The sequence below is a fragment of the Trematomus bernacchii genome, unplaced genomic scaffold (assembly GCF_902827165.1).
Source record: "Trematomus bernacchii unplaced genomic scaffold, fTreBer1.1, whole genome shotgun sequence".
NCBI classification, from domain to species: domain Eukaryota; kingdom Metazoa; phylum Chordata; class Actinopteri; order Perciformes; family Nototheniidae; genus Trematomus; species Trematomus bernacchii.
In genome coordinates, this window is record NW_022987685.1 from 4,428,020 (window position 1) to 4,449,927 (window position 21,908).

General features: G+C 42.2%; 1 protein-coding gene across 1 annotated transcript in view; it reads left to right on the top strand.

The window, feature by feature from the left end:
- Positions 1–21,908, top strand: part of LOC117487960 (adhesion G protein-coupled receptor L3-like) — a 181,785-nt gene that overhangs the window by 132,699 nt on the left and 27,178 nt on the right. The window contains 6 exon segments of the mRNA XM_034136751.1: positions 415–600; positions 2,299–2,337; positions 9,665–9,848; positions 13,691–13,813; positions 14,874–15,079; positions 17,288–17,464. Coding sequence (XP_033992642.1) covers positions 415–600; positions 2,299–2,337; positions 9,665–9,848; positions 13,691–13,813; positions 14,874–15,079; positions 17,288–17,464 — 915 coding nt within the window.

Consider the following 21,908-nt stretch of genomic DNA (forward strand, 5'->3'; position numbering starts at 1 on the left):
GTTTTCAACAAATCCCAAGACACAAAAATCACATCTCGTCCAAACAAAAGAAAAATGAATATTGTAGAGGATGTGTCCTCTGTGTACAACTTGCACACTGCCCGCCCTGAGCTGCAGCTCTCCATTAGCTTCATAAAGGTGTAAGGCTATCTGGGGAAATCCCCTCATTGGTTGATTTTATAATTGCTTCCAGATACAATATTGGCCCTCAGCTGAGTGCCGTCTCGCCACAATAACTGTGTGCAGCAAAGCAGCAGTTAGGGAAAACATATAGGCTAACTGGCTAGGGCTAAAAATATGTATATTGCAATTTGTCAACTTTATGGGTTGTGTATGATGAGTTAAAGAATATAAGGAATACATCTGTGCCAGTTATCACCTAATTCCGGTTCTTTTCTGTCCTTTTTCCTGCAGCTCAAAGCTGGAGAGACGGCTGCAGTCATCGCCCGGGAGTTAGCAGAGCAAACGAAGCGTAATCTCCAGGCGGGAGACATCACGTTCACCGTGAAGGCCATGGTGCAGCTGGTGGACCTGCTCGACGTGCAGCTCAGGAACCTGACGCCCGGTGGCAAAGACAGCGCTGCACGGAGCCTCAACAAGGTACAAAAACGAATATCTATGCTCTAATACATATATGGCTATCTAACAGGGTGCATAAACAGGATTGGTTTCTACTCCTTTACGCCAAAGCTTACAACGTTAACTCAAAAGGGCCAATTTATGAGTCCTAAACCTTTCTGAGTTTTCAAAATGTATGCTTACCGTACCTTCCACATCACCTCCACCCAGTGCAACCTGAACAGTAGGTTTTTCTTTAATGATCTGCTGCTGCTGCTGCTGTCAGAAAAAGTGAGACCTAGCGTTTTCCTGAGGTCAATGCATATGAAACACCTTCAACTACAGCGGAGAGCATATCTGTAGCTCTCATGCATTATGCTATCAGTTCAACTTTGATGTAGTTTAAAGGATGTCATGCTCGTCTAAAGCACTACACATGCAGCATTTGATTTATACTAATAGTACAGCGTAGGTTTTCAGATCTAAGCTCTGTGAGAATGTTGCATCATCTCAGCGACTCACTGCGAGCACAAATAATACTTCCTCAACAGCAAACATCAGTGACATTTAAAATGTCACTCGTTAATTTGGAGGAGCGGCTTCACTTGTAGGGGAGAATGAACACCTGGTCTCAGATAGCTTTTCGGGGGGCAGACCGGTTTTATTTCATTGCTGCGACACACACAGATGTCCCCATTGAGATTTTAGTGGCAGTGGAGAGGCAAGGCAGTAAAGATGGCCGAAAGCAAAGGGGCAGGCAATGAGGAAACTCACATTGAGGAGAATCTACAGTTTATAATACCTCTTGAAAAAAGGTTTCACATAAAACCCCCCATTCAAGATCTGCTGTGGTGGAGATAGCTGCTGAAGTCTTTAGTTTCTCTTGTAAAGGTGAGGAACTGGCTCAAAAAGGCAGTTATGTGGAGTTAAATGAAAAGAGCTTTTATTAAGGAGGTCAGGGGATTTATAATTCTCCGTCCATTGTTGCAGTACCTCTCTCCCTCGTGTTGGACTTCCTCCCGGCTGATGTTTACCTCCAATCATTTTTGACACAATCTGCAGAGAGCTAAGCGAATTAAAGATTTCTTTTGCCGATAGCGCTGCACAATGCTCCTGCCAGCAGACAATGAGAGGATTGAGTTGGCAAACGAAGAGATCAGTGTGCTGCTCATGATCAAAGGGGAGCCGGCTCACGCTTTCCAGAGGAGTGGGCTGTGATGTGGAGCACGGGGCTCCTTTATGAGGAAACGGTGCTCTTAGGAGCTAATCTGCATGGATTTAGCACGGTACCAGATTCTAGCTGTTAAGCCACACAGAAGCTTTGTTGGCTAGCTCGCTCGTTTTAGAACTCAATTAAAACAATTCAGTCTGCGTGCAGTGCTAACCGAACTACCTGTCAGTCAGGTGTGCTAAATCATGGCAGAGCATCAAAACTGAAACCGCTCTCCTGAGTTCTCACATGAATTTCTTCTTGTTCTGAAAAACTGAAATACTTACCTTGAAATCACATTCAAGTGTGCCATAGGTGTATTCCCACATGGCTTGTACATCTCGTTTTAGTGCTAATTAACACACGAGTATCTGATGTGTTTCTAAGATCAGGTATAATTAATGTATTTGCGACACGATTTATGAAAGTGATTCGACTCTTTACTTCAAGCTGCAGAAAGAAATGTATTTCAGAGGAGTTGTTTGATATGTTAACCTTTTCCTAACTCGTTGATTTTCTTTGTGTTGCAGCTACAGAAAAGAGAGCGCTCTTGCCGCTTTTATGTTCAGGTATTTGGACAAAATCTCCCCCCTCTAAATCCCCTCCATTACCTCATTGTGGCAACTCTGCTGTCATCTTTCATCATATAATCCAAGTTAACTTCCATGCCTTGAAGTCATATGTCATCATTTCCCCCCTGCATGCACGTGTCGTGGAATTCTTCCTCTAATGTGTTTGGCCTGAGCATGAATTTTTCTCAGGTGCCTCAATCATTTCAGAAATGCCCTTAAACCATCACATCAGCACTGCGTTCCAGTGAAATAACCCACATAAGTGGATAGCATCAGTGAAAAGAAAATGCTCTCAGGCATCTAACACACTCTACTTTTCTCAGAAAATGCTTAAGAACCACAGAAGTGACCTCATTACTGCAGCAAGTCAACTTCTAACTACTCTGTCAGCCAAAGTCATGGTGTGTTGTGATTCTCCCTGATGCATAATGCATGTGTGTCCTAATTTAAGGGGGGGCCTCTATTGCTTCTCTCAGTCTTTTCGCGTGCTGCTGAGTGGTTTTGGTATTCCTGAGGTGACATGTGAACTGTCATCAGAATAGTTTGACGGGAAAACTGTGGAATAAGTTGACATCTTTTCTGCCGTACAGATGCTCCCATAAAGCTTCACTTCTCATTCGAGACAGACGTTTGTTGTGTGCACGCTCTGCAGCTCATGTAAAGCAACATGCCTTTGCCTACATTCCTCTGAGGCATGTCAGATTTGTTTTTCCCCATGTGTGCAAATAATATCCAACTGAATGTATGTTTGCCTACAGTCGAGTGTGCTCACTTGCAAATGTGTCTCTGAGATGCTTATAGTATGGTGGTTTCCTAAATACAGTATATGCACACTTTATTTTTCTCAATGCCATGGAAAGACCCAACAATTGGCAATTTTTTGTTTTGTCAATAATTGAAAAAATGCATTACTCTGAGTATTAGTCACACATTATCAACCGAAAGTATGGAAAACATATAAATAATGACAACTCGGCACCAATAATTGTTTTACAATGAGCTCATAACACAAAGAAATTGGTTTATCAGGGAGTAGGTCAACGTATTCGACAAATGAACTGGTGCTTGGTTTTTAAATAAAATGTTTAAACATCATGTAAGGTGACACCTCACTTAAAAAGTAAACATTTAAGTTATTATTTAGATCAACATTTTGAATATATTATTATTATTTATAATATACTTTTTACTCGGTTGCAATGCCTTGAATATAAAGTGTAAACATGCTGCTGCAACAAAACAATTTCCCAATATGGATGAATAAAATACATCTAATCTAACCGTATTGAATCTAAAAATAAATTGATATGTTGCATATATTACATATTTTACTCCTAATGTTTGCATTATTATTCTAATTTTTTTTTTTTTACTACATTCTATAATGGAATAACTGTCCAGAAAAACGAATTCCCCCGGGATAAATAAATATTTCTGATGACTTATTCCAACATTTTCATAGCAATCCAATAATTGATGATATGTTTCAGTCTGCAGAAACATAGTAAAATACAGCAATATCACCAGTATGGAGCCAAGTCAGTGGCATGGCTAAAGAAGGTCAAACTCTGTGATTTACCTGCAGCTGCTGCACCTGGCCTCATGTTTCGTACATTCCCATAGCTGACTGTACGCTCAGCTGTGCACCTCCTCCTCTTGCTCCCTCGCTGGGTTGATAAATTCAAACACCTCTGAGGAGCTTTCACTTGACGAAGCGGAATAATGGAGCAACATCTGTGGCCGTAGGTAAACACCGCCATCGACTGCACGCGCCGCCAGCCTTTCAGGGACTTTTCATTGATTAGAGAATTTGGGCAATGTTTTCTCCAGCGAGGCCCTAGTGGTTGACATAAATGGGATTAACAGAGGAATTCAAAGCAAATGAGACGCGCACCTGCCTCTGCTGCTGCAAACACACCTCAGTACTTTGGGAACATGGCAGAGTGTGTGAGCGCAGGTGTGGTTGTGCTAAAGGACGACACACTCCGAGATAAAGTGCAGGGCTTCAGGTTAATGTCTAAATGAGGTAAAGAGTGATTCTCATTGGTTTTAAGTGGTGAATTCACCTCGTTCTGACGTTTCATCTCCTCAGCATCAACTTCACACCTGTGCCTGTGAGACAAGCATTGGTTGTGACTTCTTCTGAATCCGTCTCGGTTGTTCATAAGCAGTGATCTCTGCCACAAGTCATAACCAATTTGGCCTTGATAAACTACAAAGCATATCATGTTCTGTGTTCGCCCTGCAGGATCCCCCGTTGTGCCCTTTGATTTTCGAACAAACATGATGAAAACAGCGGCCTCCTGTGCCTCATAGTAACAGCAGCTTGTTTATGGGTAGTGACATTATGGTCCAATTACTGAGATTATGTCCATCCACTAAGCTAAAATCAAGCACGCTAGCTTTGGATAGTGTCTTCCTGCAGCATTTATTGTGTTCTAAAGCAGAGAAGTATGTCGTGCAACACACAAAAGATCAAAATAATATCTTGTGAAGCCAAGTGAGTGTGAATGTTGAGGACAGAGGGAGGATCCGGCGCTGCGACCCCTCATTAAAACGACACCTTCACACACAGAAACGACCGGGGGAGGGTAGTAGCGCAGATGACCTGAGAGCAGGCGGAACGGAGGGAGGATCCTCATTCCAGAATGTAACGAGATTATATCATTTCTCTGGCGGTAAATTTGTTGGAAGATGAAGATAACCTCCTCCTCATAAACGGAGAGATATCCTCATCTGGCCTGCAGGGGAGCTATGAATATTGTGAGATGAAGAGAAGCAAGTGGAAGGAGTTTTCAGGGATTGTATCCTATATTTATGTTCATTAAGGTAGCATGATATTATTAATACATGAACATACATACTGGTAATTCTTAAATGTCAAATAAAAGAGTGCTTGAGGTGTTTTTTGAAGTACAATCGGTTACTTCTCACAGGATGTTTGGGATTAATAGTGTCTCTTGCAGTGTTGGAATTTTTGATTGGAAAAAATAGCATATAATTGTACCTACAGTATGTAGCTTTAAAGTTAGCTTGGCCCTGTGACTAGTGTGAGCTTTACTGCAAGTTGGTTTAAACTAGTATGAAAAAAACAAACATATATTTTTTTCATTGTCAACCACAGTTCCAACCAAGCCCCCACACTTCTCTTACCCTGGCAACATCAACCTGCTCTGACTGGGGACTTCCAAGACGCTCTCAAGCCAACTTGGAAATATAATCCCTCCACCTGGTCCTGGGTCTGCCCCTCAGCCTCCGCCCAGCTCCTCCTTAGGGAGGCGGCCAGGTGGCACCCTCAACAGGCTCCTTTCAACGTGAAGCAGCAGAGGCTCTACTCCGAGTCCCTCGCGATGACTGACCTTATCCCTAAGGGAGATGCTAGCCACCCTCCGGGGAAAACCCATTTCAACTGTTGTATCCACAATCTCAATCTTTTGGTCATGTCCCCCCCCCCCCCTTTCATGACCATAGGTGATGGTAGGAATAAACATGGCCTTCTGACTCAGCTCTCTCTTCATCACAACGGTGCACAAAGCTCCCGCTGCTCCGATTCTCCAGCCCATCTCACGCTCCATTGTCCACCCACTCAGAACAAGACCCCGAGATACTTGAACTCCTCTACTTAGGTTAAGACTCATTCTCTACTCGGAGTGGACAGTCCATCAGTTTCCTGCTGAGAACCATGGCCTCACATTTAGAGGTGCTGATCCTCTTGACAGCCGCTTCACATTTGATTTTTTTCCTGTGAAAAATACAAAATCACAAACTCACTTCCAAAACAACATTTTAAGAGCCGAACAGAAACTAGAGAAAGTATTTCCTTAAATTACTGTTACATTGAACAAATTAATTTGTAAAATCAAAAGTGAAATAGTAGCAACTGGAAATAATTAGGAAACAAAACTGTATTTTTGTTAAATAAACAATCTTATATTCAGAGTATAACATGGCGGTTTTTGTACTGATGCAGTATACAAACTTTAATTCAATTAGGCAACAGGTCAACATGGATGAAGGTTTGTATTTCTAAAATACATGCTTCTAAAACTGGGTAAGGCATGTCTCTGATAAAATGTATTTGTAATGAAAGTCAGCCTCTCTGCTGTTGATAAATAAATAAACGGGCTGATGTGTGGGAATAGTACAATAGTGAGATTAAACATCAAAAATAGAGAGATAATCCCTCAGAAGCTCACAGACACAACCACCCGCCTACAAGAGAGAGATGTAATGAAATATTAAACGAGAAGCTTGCAGAGATTTTCAGAGAAGGCGAGGATTTGGCTCGCAGGTCAAATGAAAAAAAAACAGAAATGATGCAAAAGCTTCACCTGAGCCGAATGACATGTCGTCGGATACATTTGTGTTGATTGTACTTCTCATTTTGACTCAGCCAGACAAAAGTGAGAGGAACCGACTGGAGAACAGGAATGGAGGAGGAGAGGGAGATCAGCCTCCGCCAGAATCAATTTCCCAGACCTAGAGTTCATTTCATCAATCAGCACACACACCTTGGACCGCAGCCAAGCTACGCTAATGTCCACCTCTCCTCCCTTCTCTCTGCATCACTACAAATGGCCCATGCTCTGCAGCTTTTCACGCCCTGTCCTCCTTCTCGTCCTCCTTTTTCCACATGGAACATTCCTGCAGCTGAGGAGCATTTCCCTCTTGTACCAGGAACCAGAACACACTGCCTTCTTTCAGCACAGGAAAGGAAATGTGTGAGTTAGCTTCAGCAGACTGGAAGCTACATGTGACAGATGGAGTGGCAGTGTGCTAATAGCATCACGTCTCAACTGTGCTGCTGCATGGGCGCACATCTCCAGCTCACCGGCTGCTGGCTGTAGCTTCATGTTTAACATCAGAGTGGGCATGCTGTAGACGCAGCATCTGAGTGCTGATTCTGCAGGGGAAGATGTTGGTATTGTTCTCAAGTCTGTTTTGGTCATGCTTGCTTCGAATCTACAAAGCTGTGTCACAAAAACACTCTGGTTCCTTATACATTTTGAGGAAAAAATATACCTACAGGTCTTGTTGGTAGGAGATAACATACAACAATGCAAAATTGATATCATAGCCATCACTGCGGTTTAAAAAAAGATACGATTTATGTCATTCTTCTTCTTCGTGAATTGGAGAATTTGTCGGTGCATTGGCTTGGAAAGAAAGATCTGAATACATGACATCAGTTTTTTAGCTGAAGGCTCCAATGCTGTTTGACACACATGCTGTAGAAAGCTTAACAAGACCCTCAGGGACACAAAGTATAACACTGGAAAGACACTTCTCATTCAGTGTGGACTTATTTTACTCTTCTAAATTGTTATTAACCATTTTAGAGGACAAAGGCATTGACATGCTTCACTTGGATACCAGTAGGAGCATAGTTTTCTTTTGGACATTATTAACACTACAATAGGTGTTTTGTATGTGAAGTATCCCTCTTCAGTCCTGAGATTTCAATTATCTGGTTTTAATGAGGCAAAATTGCCATGCCACAGACATATTAATATCAGTAATGAATCATTTGCGTCTCAGTGATTTGGTAATCTGTCGCATGTCCAACAGATGCTCCATGAGTGACTGTCAGCTTCATTCTTTTACATCATAAATGCCTGAAAGAAAGCTGATCTCTATCACAACACAGCTTTTGGCAAATGTTTCATACACACTTTTATTCACTCTAGCTTATCAATTATCCATTGTGCATTCACAAAGTTACTGACCCATTCTTCTGCCTACGTCTCGGCTGCATGCAAAGCAGCGAGTCCATCAATCGTTCCCCTGAACAACCATTATTCCAGTGTTTTAAGAAGTGCTGAAAAAAACATTGCAGTGGTGAACAAAGGGAAATAAAATGTCAGTGCCTGAAGAAAAGGAGCTCCTTAATTGAGAGCGAATCAACCTCTGCCTGGAGCTGAATGTCAGGAGGTGGGATTGGAGATTGGCTGCAGATAATGAATAATTACATCAAAGTTGCCAGACTGCGTGCACACGAGCGTGCGAGTTTCTCTGTTTGTGTGTACGAGCAGGTGCAGAGGTGTGTGTTCGCTCTTGCGTCAGCCTCTCAGTGTGTGTGGGCGGCTCGTGTGTGCCGGGTATGTTTTGAATGAGGAGAAGCCAGCTGGTGCTGTTTGAAATTCTCGTCCAGCGTCAGTGAGCCGAACACAATCTCCTCTTCTATCACAGCCATTCCAAACAAACATACAACTTAACATCATGAGGTAATTGGGGGGTCCATTACACTTTTTGTTCATCAGGAAGTCATTTGATACACGGAAGCACATGATTCCTCTCATTCGCCTGTCGCTTTATCCCTGTGCTGTTTCCTGAGTCATACTCAAACTCTTTCATAATCCGCTGATCAAAACAGGGATCTGATCGAAGTTCAGAGAGAACTTGACACTCCCTGTTTTTAACACGCATCAGATCTTCTATCTTCTGCATGTCACAGATTAAACTGGCTTTTGAAGAAGTGCAAAAAGGAAAATCAAAAGTCAAACCATTTTTACATCAGATATGAGATTTCCTCTTTTAAAGGCGGATTGGTTACTATTATACGCCGTGCAGGAAATGTCTAATAATTCTGCATTCGCCCACCTCAGAAATGTATTTTCTTCCACTCTCAGACTCATTTTGCTCCTCAGTGCAGAATAGAATTAATTGCTTGGCTTGACCAATTAGTATTCTCTTCATATATCTTGCCATTGGCATTTTTAAATCTTTAATGGCTCTTAATTTTTCATCTTGTCTTGGAGAATGTTTCCTCCTTGCTTCCTCGCTTTGGCGTTGTTGTGTGAAGATTATAAAGAAGGCCTAATAGTTGTTCTGAGATTTTAAAATGCAGGAAGGATGCTTGCAGATTGATGCTAGCAGCGATACCTTGTTCATGCACTGTCTTAATGTTTCCGTGTGTAGTGCATTGGGAGCGTCTGCATGGAGAAACATTAATCAGACCAATTAAAAACTCTCGCCTTAAGTCATGTACACACTCACCTCTAGTATTGTGGTGATTAATTCTTCTCGAAGATAAAAACTAGTGTAACATCATGTTCAATGTCAAAACAGATGAAGGTGCTACTTTCTATGTCCAAAAGCATATAATTGCTCAGTAGAAATATTACCAAGGAATATTACTTCAAATGAAAAAGGGGGGGAAACACTTCATGCCTCTTCCTTCCACCGTCCCTCAGGGTTGCATGATTTGTTTTTCATCCCATTTCCTCTCCCCTCACTCGCACCGTTTACCACATCACCTCCACATACAGCGGCAGTCCCTCAGCAGCTTAGCTCTTCTCACTGAATCAATGATCTGCCTCCACAGGCCATGGTGGAGACGGTCAACAATCTGCTGCAGCCGCAGGCGCAGGCGGCGTGGAGACAGCTGAGCACCGCGGAGCAGCTGAGGGCCGCCACCACGCTGCTGGACACGGTGGAGCAGGGCGCCTTCATCCTCGCCGACAACCTGCTGAAGACCGACATCGTGCAGGAGAACACCGAGAACATCCGTGAGTGCAAGCGGTGTCTGTCTTTACATGCAGGAGCCATTTACATGTGCATATATGTAGAGGAGGGTATTAAACATCGCCTCCAGAAATGTTTTTCATCTTATAAAGGAGGAATTTGGAAAGACTGTTACCTCAATCTTTCTGTTGAGAGTTGTTCACACAATGTTTTTAGTGCTTTTGAACATTTAGTTTGGAGTCTATCTTCACATGCAGATGTCCTTTACCTGTAAATACTGAAGAAACAGACACACCAAGGAATAATTCTCAATATCCCCTCCAACGTGTGTTAATATGCATACAAATAGTAGGTGTTCAATGGTTCAAGGATTGTGGGGCTTTGATTGGAGTGTCTTTCAGTACAGTAGTCAACTTGCCAGTGCTATGAACCCTTGAATGTGGAGTACACTAAAGTGTTATAACGGTATAATACGGGTACACACATTTTGAAACTGCCTGATGCTAACTTACATATGGTGTGAAAATAGACTGCAAAAAAAATGCCCAGCATACATTTCTTAGGACATATACAATAATATTAAGCATGCAATGTTTTCTGCCATGGATGCATTAGGAAAAACATCCTCCTATTCATTCCTATGGACAGTGTTCACTGGGCACATACGCTCTGTTAGGCTCTTTCTCCGGCTCCTGCTGACTCACACTAATATTGCATAAAACATATATTTTATAATTACTATATACTCCCATGCCTTCCAAATTGCGATAGAAGGCACGAATCAAATTCTGACAAATAATAATTTCCTGGAGTGAGACTAAAAGTATCTGTATCACTTTGGCTTGCTGTTTTTCAGCAATTAAAGCATTGAAAATTGCATGGCATCGAGCAAACACTTAATTATACTTTAATTTGGTTGACTTCGTCTGCATGAGTAAACCATCTTGGACAGAATTAAGTTAATTTGTCCTCAAGCTGCTGGGAAACAGATTAGTGGCTCAGCTGGAAGACAGCAGCAGTGTGGATTGTGATATTTAGGATAATGGAAATTGAAAAATGTTTGGTTTTATCTCTTAATGTTCACATATGTCTGTGACTTGTATTCTTCTTCTTCTCTGTCAGCTGTAAATCAACAATGATCTGATCATTATTCTTATATTAATGTAAGTTATTAGCAGGAATGATCCACGTGTCGTGCAGACCAGGGATCACTGCTCATTATCCAAAGTATAAATACCAACAGAGACAGATAATGGAGCTACTGTCATCAGTAGTAGAATTTATTAAGCATACATTGAGAGAGCACAAATGAAAATAAATGAAGTAACCGGTTCTGCAGACGGTTAGTGGGGCAAGGGGAATAAAAAGACAAAAATAATGTCATGATGAATTGCCTCTCTTCTCAGAACAAATCTAAAAATATAGGTCTGCTGACTTAAAAAGGAAGCGAGAATTAATAAAAGGGATTTGATTGTATCTGGCGCACAATTCATGTGGGTATTAAGAGATTCTGGATTTGGAGAGGAGTGGGGTTTTACAGCTCGTGGAGGTAGTCTGGTTAATTATGGGATGTCGACATGTTTACTGCGCCTCATCTCTCGATTTGCTCAGCTTATTTTTTCAAGCGTGCCACGCAGAAGCCCTTAAATAAGGACCATTTAAACATCTGCAGCAGCTGACTCATGATCCCTCACACTGATTTGCACTAAAGTGTGTGTGCAGATGTGTCAAACACACCTGCTGTCAACACTTTTCTCCTTAGAGAGAACAGAGAGAAATCCTCGTCCCAAATTTCAAGCTGATAATGAGATCTATTTTCTTTTCAAAGGCAGCGGGATATTTTCTCTCTCCATTGTGTGTCTGTTTGTGTTTACACGTCACACTTCGTCTGTGCGCTTCACTCTCTGCGTGATAATCTGATGAGCAGATTTCTGCCGATTAGCGTGTTATTTAAACGGCTTTGAAGGTATAGCCTTCGGGGTCCAATGTCGACTATGGCATCAAAGGAACTCCCCAAAGCCCACCGTAAGCTCTTTTACACAACCTCACAGGGAACAGAGAGGCAGAGAGGGAGCGGGGAAATGCTTCCTTTATTCCAGAGGCAGGCGTGGAATCCAGGGAACGGGGAGCTATCTGGGGTATTGTCTTAGCTAAGTCGAATAGGAATGTATCACCAAACCCCCTGGCCTTTGCAAAAGCACAAGAGAACCTTAAAACAAAAGAGAAAGTATGAGAACAGACACAAAGGCAGGATTAGATGTGGCCTCTTTTGTAGCTTTCTTTGGCGATAACCTTTATCAAAGACAGAGATGTCACAGTCCACCACCATCACATCAGCTGCATGCCTTATCGGGCTTAATGAAGTTTCTAGTCCTTCCACTTGATGGAATTGTGTTTCCAGTTGAGATTCTCCAGCGCAGACTAATCTGCCATTCAGTTTGTGTGGAGATGACTGCCATTAGTGTGGTGCAGCGGCAAGGAGCGTGAAATGTGTGGACTGATCACCTCTGCAGCAGAGGAAGGCAGCTGAGGTGACACCGTCTCAAAACACGGGCCAGAAATTGGTCATTTGTGAAAACACATCAGACAAACCTACTTCCATCAAGGTAAAGGTTAGTCAGTAAGATTTGAAGTGGAAAGAGGACGGAGATCGCTAAATGATCTAAACATGGATGAGGATTGATGTGAAGGAACTTACTTCCTGGAGCTGATGATGACACTTCAGGAAGTCACTGCACCAGGAAGATAACCCCTGTAAATATATATACTGGTCGTTCTTCTGGAGTTTGGGCAATGTCTTTTCTTTCAACACACAGTGGATTCATGTCAGTGCTCTGGAGTTAATGTGACATTTAGGAAAGCGTAGACTTCACACAGGTCAGCGGTCTCTCCAGATGAGAGCACACTCCACTGCTTTATGAAGCTGAGTTGTATCCTGGCATTGTAATTCTGATGGAATTAGCTTTTTTTATTTCTGCCGCTCTGCCAACAGCAAGCTCGTTTTCCTCTGCTGTGTGACGCTGGAGTCTTTGAACCGTAAATTAGGATCTGGCTGCAGACACAACATCTGCTGAGCTGCAGCTCCTCTGTATCTCCTGCTCTCATCTCCCGCTCTCTACACTCCTCCTTGAAATGAATGTGTCTTTTCATTCAAAGGCCAGAGAAAACCTTTGTTTTGACAGTCTGAGAGGAAACCTTGATAGGCAGTTGATTAAGAGTCCTGCTGACACACAGATGTGAGAGGAAAGGATGTGATGCATTCAGGCTCAGTGGAGCTGCTTGGAGCAATACAATCAGCTGTCACAGGAGATTTTATTGTTCGTTTAGTTTTACATTTCATATGCATGATGAAAGAATGTTCTTAAAAGGGATTTTTTTGTATATTTTATTCATATTTAACCCCATGTTACTCTGAATTATTTAAGAAAACTTTGAATGGTTCCACAGTGAACCAATAGACAAAAAAGTGATGTGAATTCTGTATCACAACTTCCTGTTACAATCCATCAAGACCTCCTCGTTTCTGATTCTGTGTTCACTGTGGAGGCTTAGGAGAAAAACAATGCTTCTTTAAGAATTTAAGGTAACCTGGGGAGATTCTTTGAAAAGGAAATGATGCTTTTGTGTGTGAAGTATTTCTTGAAGATGTTATTTGCATGATATGTGGCATGAAACACATATCTTTGACATCAACAGAAGAAGGTTACAGTCAATATAGCAGATAGTCCAAAAATCATGTCATCGAACTCTCAGCTAGAAATCATTAACCATATTTAATATTCTGTGGAATATGGAATATGCCTCAGCTGTAATGCTATTGTGTATGATACAAATCTAACGTATTGATTCTTAACATGCTGTCCTGTGTTTTTTTCTGTGTGTGCAGAGCTGGAGGTGGCGAGGATGAGCACTGATGGGAACTTACCCGATCTGAAGTTCCCACAGACCGGAGGACAGGGCAACTCCATCCACCTGTCGGCCAACACGCTCAAGCAGCACGGGAGAAACGGTGAGGAAACACACCGCTAATCATGCTTCAGTTGGTGTGTCGTGTTTTATTCAGGATGTGATATAACAGACATGGCTATAAAAGATACTGTTGCATTGCTTTTAATTTCTTGCATTTCTTACATGGCCGCAAATTCATTACAGATGCATTGAATGACTTTACATGTTCCTTCCAAATCCTCTTATATGGTCTGCATATAAAACACCTGGAAACGATGTGAGAGTTTAAATAGGACCCATGCTGTACATTCTGAGAGCTGCCTCCAAACTAAAATGAGGCTGTTGAGAACAATGAGAAATGTCCACGAGTAATACCGGTCCATTTTTTGATTTTATTATCAGCCCATGTAAATGAGGCTGGGCCCCCGCGGCGCCCGGCTCCTCTCAGCTGGAGGACGCGTCCACGTCCAGCCGGGCTCAGGATCATTAGAGCAGGGTGGCCCATATCTCCCCGTCAGACGGCGCCGTAGCACCCTAACTGTTTCCTTTTCATCTGAGTGAGTGATCTCAGTCGCGGCAGGAGGGAGCTTCCTTTCATATCAATACTCCACAGTGAGGCTGCAGGAGGTGATAGTGAGGAAGAGGATTTTAACGAGAGGAATGCTCGCCTTTGTCAGTGCCAGCAGTAGAGACTAACCACATTTTTTGGGATGCTGAATTAAAATAACTGTCTGTTGATGTTGGAAAGATTTCTTTCCTCTTGTGGAATTATTTTGGCAACCCTGACGCTAGGTCTGATTTTTGACAGTTTACAACAGTGTTGCTAAAGCTCACTAGCGTTTGATATTATGTATAAGCCTTCAAACTAGCATATTGTTGTCAAATGATATTACCACTGCACGGCTTATTATGTTTAGGCTCTTTGTTGTTTTTAAGGCTCAATTCCTTGTTCCACTTGAATATAATCTTAATCCTAGAGTATGCAAACATATTTTAGACATATTAGTGAAGAGTCTAGCTTTGTGGCACCACAGAGTTTAGGGCATCTCTCCTATTATGTGTTTGTGAATGTATCTCCTCTGCTCAGGACTGAGTTTTTTTGTCCCATCGTCTTCCTAAAGGTGAGATCCGGATTGCGTTTGTCCTGTACAAACACATCGGGCTCTACCTCTCAACGGAAAACGCCAGCATGAAGCTGGGCAGCGAGGCGATGGCGACCAATTACTCGGTCATCGTTAACTCCCCGGTCGTCACTGCGGCCATCAACAAGGACTCCAACAAAGTGTACCTCTCCGACCCGGTCATCTTCACCATCAGACATCTGCAGGTACACTGTGCTTTCTGTCTCTTTTGCACACAAAGAATCCCATCTCAAAGTTGTATTCAGGAGGTGTGAAGGATTGCTGTTGTTTATTAGTCCGAACAAACACTAGACTGATCTCTTGAACACATATCCATCACACTGAGCCTCACTGCAGGCTGCTGAGTCATGGTGGGGAGCCACGACTTCTCCCTCTTGACTCCATTATCTTCTCCACACTCTGCTTCCCTCCAAATATCCCTGTTTGTCTGCGAACAGCGCCCTCAGCCATTACCATGCGTGTTGAACAACCATAGGAGAGTTGCAGCAGGTCTCATGTGTAGGAGGGACCTGGCAGGAAGCAACACGGCAGAAACACTCTGAGAGAATAAAAGAGGGAGAGCTTGTGGATGTCAACTGATGGTAAAATGTCAAGGGTCAACATCAGCACAGTTATTGCTCTGAATCATCTGCCTTAAGAGTCATTTGCAGATTACATCTTCTCTCATTGATAAAACGATGCCCTTTCACAAAAGTGTGTTTCCTGCACTTCTCAGCTTACTGTCTTTCAATCACGCTAAATTGACATAGACACACAGACATTTACATATAGAGTGCATTCTGTGTACACCGATGGCTGTACAATTAATCGTAAAATAATCATGCACAATTAATTAAACTTGATTGGATGCAATATTGACTTTTTGCATGTACTGTACAGAAGCTGTGGAGCATCACATGAAGACTCTGACGCTCTGATTATCTGGCCTACTTGTGGCTGCAGGACAGCATATTTGAGTTTCTTTGAACTACTCACTAATAACTGTGATAATCATCTTTACTTATATCAGATCAGCTGGCAAACGTTATAATCCCTGAATACCAACAAGCACTTTGGTCCCAGCTGTGTGCGTCACTTTTTTAGTGTCCCCTGGTTTTCGTTGTGTTTTCAGCTTCTTGTAGTGTTTTGTATTTGCAGGGATTCATTGATGCAGCACTTTTAGTCAATTCTGCGCATGTTTCGTCAAGTTGGGGAAGGTGTTTCTTCATTTGCGTCTGTTTTGGCACTTTTGTGTTTTGATATTTGCATTGTTACAAAAGCTGCAGCACATTTCTCCGAATGGAAATATTTTGGGCCACCGTAAAAATGATAGCTTATTCATCTAGAGTACGTCGAGTCGACCTTTACTTTGCCCTTGAAAATTAACCTTAGTTTTCTAATCTCAAGTGCTATTTTTTTTAGTTCTCCACACTTTATCCCACTCTGATGCGTGAGGTTTTGGATCGCTGCTCTTCTGGGGAGATGATGATGTGTCCTCTGGTTATTGTTTTGCTTCCCTGCCTCACCACTTAATGGGACTCATTAAAGTCATTAATGGGACGGAGGGTCGTCCTATCTGCTCGCCGAGGAGTCTTTTACACGCCGTTTGGATGTGTGAAGGGTAAACTCAGTCAGCGGCAAATTTACATTCACAGAGGATAAACCTTATTAGACTAATTAGCCTACAGCGAGAGTGAGAGTATGACAAACTGCAGCTCCTCGCAGAGTTAACAGTAAGACGGCGGACATGTTTAACCTTGGCAGCTGTGCATCACAAAGAAAAGCCACATCTGCTTTGCTTCTGAAGACACAAAATAAATTGGGCTCAAGAGGGAAGGGCGGTTGATGTATCTAGTTATCATTCCTTTTGTTTTGTTATGCAGTGGATGCGAGCGAGATAGCGCAGCGGCTGGTAAACAGAGGGGCAGTCCATTAGAGTTAAATAGAAAGTAAAAAAACAAAACAGGCAGAGGTTGCATGATGCTGTATGACAGTAAAACCAGCTTCATATTGAAAAGGGCAGGAGAAAACTATTCTCAGGATGTTTATTCTGCAAAGAAAGGATTTAAGCATTTAACTTGATAAAACTACCGGTGATAAACTCCAGACCCCTTGTTTGACCTTTTCAGGAGACAACCTGCGGCTTCACGCAACTAAATAAATGTTTCCGTTGTAGATTCAATAGGCAGTTTTTCCACAAAGACACACTCAAAAAACACTTTTATTTACCTTTATTTTCCTGTGATTTGAATATTGCACTAGTCCATATTGCAATACATTGTTGATCTATTGTCATAAATCAAATAAAGAATTCTCATCTGTGACAAAAACGACAGATTACTCCACTTAAAGGGGCAGCACTAATGTGTTCCTGTTATGAATTCAACCTTTTATTCATGTTTTCCCTCAAACAGCAGTCTGAGGAGAACTTCAACCCCAACTGTTCGTTCTGGAGTTACTCCAAGAGGACCATGACGGGTTTCTGGTCCACGCAGGACTGCCGCCTGCTCGGCACCAACCGCACACACACCACCTGCTCCTGCACACACCTCACCAACTTCGCCGTGCTCATGGCCCACGTGGACGTCAAGGTAGGCAAACTCTTCCCTCCTCCTGCTTCTCGGATGACCTGTTTATCATCAAAAAGTTTAATTTACCAAAATGCAATCGAGAGGAATGAAAAGGCATTGATCCGTCAGTAATGCTTTACAAGGAAAGTGAGCTTCAGCAGTTTCTGTTTGTCAATATGTGTTTTATATTTCCCTTGCTTTTTAAGTTCACAGGGTTGTAATAGATTGAGAAGTGTTTGCTGACCTTCACAGCACTTTGTAGACTAACATTTAAAGTGCCAATAAACACACACACTCTTCATATCGTTTTAAACAATGACCCTGTCTGTGTAAGTGTGTATCGATTGCAGCCGCCTCAAAACTCCCTCTGTAACAGCCCGGATTTAGGATGAGCTGCAGCAAACAATGCCTGTTTCAAGTACATTTATACACGATATATCCTTTAAATAATGTTTATTTTTGGCTTTCTAAACTTTACGTAACACTTGACTGCAGGCCTTTTAGATGGATAGACTCTTTTTGTGTCTCTTTTGCCCCTTTTCATAGAAGTAGAGTGGTATCACTCTGCAGGTAAATGGATGAATGCATCTTAAGCAACAAATCATGTTTCTATAATGACTAAAATCCATCTATTTGCTTATTTTATTTATGCATGAAAGTGGTCTTTTATTTACCAATAAAGACAGAAAAGAGAGAACAACGGGCACGTTAACACTAGAACCGCCAATCGGGTCAATTTGACCCATAGCTGTTTTTTATTGTATGTAACTTTTTTTCAATAAAATATTAAAGTCTTCCAGTCCCTGACTTTTCCTGAAAGTGTGTTATGTAGCACCCTATGTTGTTAAAAATTGTCAATATGAAGTCAGACTGAAGAAATTGCCAAAAACATTGCCATGTATACCTATTTCCGCCCAGCGGGTCATATTGACCCCACCCCTTTTCATATAAACATGACGTGTTGCTATAGCAATGCCTTTTGTCTACTGCGGTTCCTTATAGATTGAGAGATAGATTGAGAGAGAGAGAGAGATAGAGACAGTCTGTAGTGAAGGAGTGCGCTCACGGGAGACTGCTCGCGCTGCGCTCCGCAACAAACAGCTGTGGGGCGAGTTGAAAGTACGTTATGCTGGCCGGGGTGTCTAAATAATGCTTCCGGGCCAGCGGGCCATTTATAATGTCGAGCCCTGTCATATGAAAAGCTGAGAGTCCACAGATTCTATTGGTATACGTTTCATCCCTGTGCGATCAAAACTCACTGTTCAATAAAAGAACATTTTACCTTGAAAATCAATGCATTCTAATAGCGGGTCAATTTGACCCAGGTGGAGGTTTTAGGTATACAAAAACCTCTGGTGGTTCTAGTGTTAACATTGTATCCTCATATTGCTGGATTTGATCAATGCACCATTTTGGTTTTTTTTGCCTTCAGGGTAGCTGCAGAAGCTAAGTGGAATGAGCGCAGTTAGTGTGAGTGCCGGAGAGCAATTCATTGGGAGGTGCTAATGGAAGTTGTAAAAGAAAATAAGGCCTGTTCCAGTAAAGGAAGTGTAATTTGGCTTGGAGATGTGTGTGTTGTTTTTATTGTGGGCAGTACTTTAGAAAGCTCAGTGGGTAAAGAGGATGTGAGAGAAGACGTTCTGTGATGCTGACAGACGGATTAATATTTCCTGTCGCAGGAAGTTTGAGGAGTTGCCGCTGACAGGGAGAGTCTGGTCACTGCTGAGGCATCTGTCTCTGAGAGCCTCTCTTCTCAATCAGCGTCCCAGTTGGCTCTCGTCCATGAAACCACTCCAACTGCCTTCACTTCGCAAAAAGCATGCATGCACACAGTCTGAAATTCATCTTCCTCCTGCACACATGGCTCCAGGGAGGGCTGGGTGAGGGGTTTCTTCCAGAGGGAGCCACTGTTTGTCACTCAGCAGCGTGACTCTGCTGCCACTAAGCTCTCTGCAAGCTGAAGGCCAGGCTGGAATAGAGAGGGAGGCGCGAAGAATGGGATCCTTCACGCAGTGAAAGCAGAGCGGGGGGAAAGGAAGCCGTAAAAGGAGCGCTTTCACTCAGCCCAATCCTTTAGTGGTTTGGAAAGCCCGGCTTGCTTGTGGCGCTTCATTCACCGGAGGAAAGTGGACAGTTGTTACACCCCAGTTCTGAGTGATAGCGTTTTTCTCCCCCTACCTTACTCTTTATCTTCTCTCCACTCTGCTGTTATAAAAGGCCGCTTGTTCGAAGGTGCCGCTGGATGGCTGATACGGAGGCTTTTTATTTGCCAAACTGTCACAGTGTTGTATCTGAGAACACTGGTGAAAGGAGTGTGTATGTGAGAGGCAGAGAAAGACATTTCATAAATGCAAGACACTCAGTGTTTTTGTATCCATGGAAACAGGACATACCAATGCTGATCCCTGCATTGTTATTACTCATTACCCTCCGAGCAGCAGATTATATTCTAACCTTGTTTATTTCTTTAGTGGCATCGAAGAGAAGATGGGCGAAGCTGTAATTACAATTTTCCTTCAGAGGACAGACGCTCCTTGCCGCAGCACTGCCATCATCTTTCATCTTGTTGTTGTTTAGCTCATGGATGCTAGGCGCGCTACGCATAGTGATACTCAGGGATCTTTATCTTGTAGTGTTTTATTTTCAGCACCAAGTTATTGCATGCAAAATGCCACATAATGTGCATGAGACATTATGACCACTCTCCTTTTGTCCTTGGTGCTGATTTGAATTTTTAGGAAGCAGATTTAATGTGCATTTGAACATTTCATCTCACATCTAGGAGGGAAAGACTCATCATTACTCAATGAGTTGATATGTGGAAAATATATATTGTCGTCTGAAAATGGGAATTATTATTTATCCGTTATTGTTCCTTAATCTGTACCATCTAACATTTCCCAGCTCTTTCTGACTCCTTTGAGACCTAAATGCTGTCATAAAACGAATATATGTGCACTATGGGCGAAACTGTTTGTGTTATTATTAGACACCTCACACAGTGTCTCGTCAGGATTAATTATGTTTGAAGTCAACTAGTTCCTCAGAATAATCACATATCGTAGATAAAATGTGCGTACACAAAGATCTTTAGAGCCTTGAGGTTTTCTAATGCAGTGCCCTTAACTGGATTAGCTCATGTGAGATCTTCCTCGAGAACTCATTAAAGTCCAATATCTGAACCGAGCGCGTCAGCCACTCAAACGATATCTGTCAGACGCAGCGATCAGGTAACGCCACTCAGACGATCACAAGGGCATCGAGAGATGCCACCAACGCCGCCATGTCGCCACTCGAGCTTCTTGTTTGCTCATTTTAAAGCGATTTCTGATGCCTTCCACTGATCCGGAAACCCGAAGGGAAGAGCGCCGCTGGCCGCATAAACAAATGAAAACTGTTCTTGCAGACGGCAGCTGCGTGTGAGAGATTATACGTCTCTTTGGTATCTTTAAATCATGTTTGCAAACTGAGTTCTTGCAGCAACTTATTTGAATGTGACTTTGCTGAGAGCACTGATGATTGTAACCTCAAGATGTCCTGATTTTGAGCCCTCTTACTGTGTTTGAAGAAAACTTATTTTGTTCTCTATCCTGTAGATTGATGTTTAGTTTGATTTATATTATTGTGTCATGTATAAATAATAAATAAAACATGTATAGATAGTCCAGAAGTGGCACCAAAAACTAAAGTAAACACCAACAAATAACCCATCATGATGCGTTTTATAAGCTGTAGAAACCAAAGGAGCAACTACAAAGCAAAATAACAAATACCAAGCATTTCATTCTTTCATTGTCAGTGCATCAAAAGGACATTTCATTTAAGATACTGTAACACATCTTAGCTCACTATAATATGTACAAATCACAAGAAAATGTAATTGATTCTGACATTATCCTTATTCACACTGGATGCAGTTTAATTCTTCCAACTTGAGTGTCCAATTAAACATCTTTTATTTAGTTTCAGTACCATTTATTTGTTTAATTTTAAATTATGGAAACCCCAAAAAGCATAAAAGGGCCCATTTAAAACATAATTTGGGATTTTACAAGAGATCTTTGTACCCTTCAGAAGGGTCAATGTCAGCTTGGTTTTGTGCACATATTGGCCTTTTTGTTGCATAAACATTTCTTTGTCACAGCAGTTTAATAAAAAAAATGTAAACCCAAGGAGAACCATCATGTCAACAGGTGTCTTCACCTGTCAGGTGTCTTCACGTGTCAACAGGTGTCTTCATGTCTTCAAACATCTTCAAGATTCCATTTATAGTCATCAAAGCACCAACGGCTCTGTTTTTGAATTAAGGTCCACAATTTGTGCATTGAGATGAGAACACACACTTTAAATAAAGCTGAAGCCCCAGCTGAAGACATATGGAGCCGCAGTGCTTCCCCCTACAGGCCGTTATTCACGCAGTAGATGTGTGTGCTCAGATAGGCCCTCGGGAGGCATTGAGCTACTG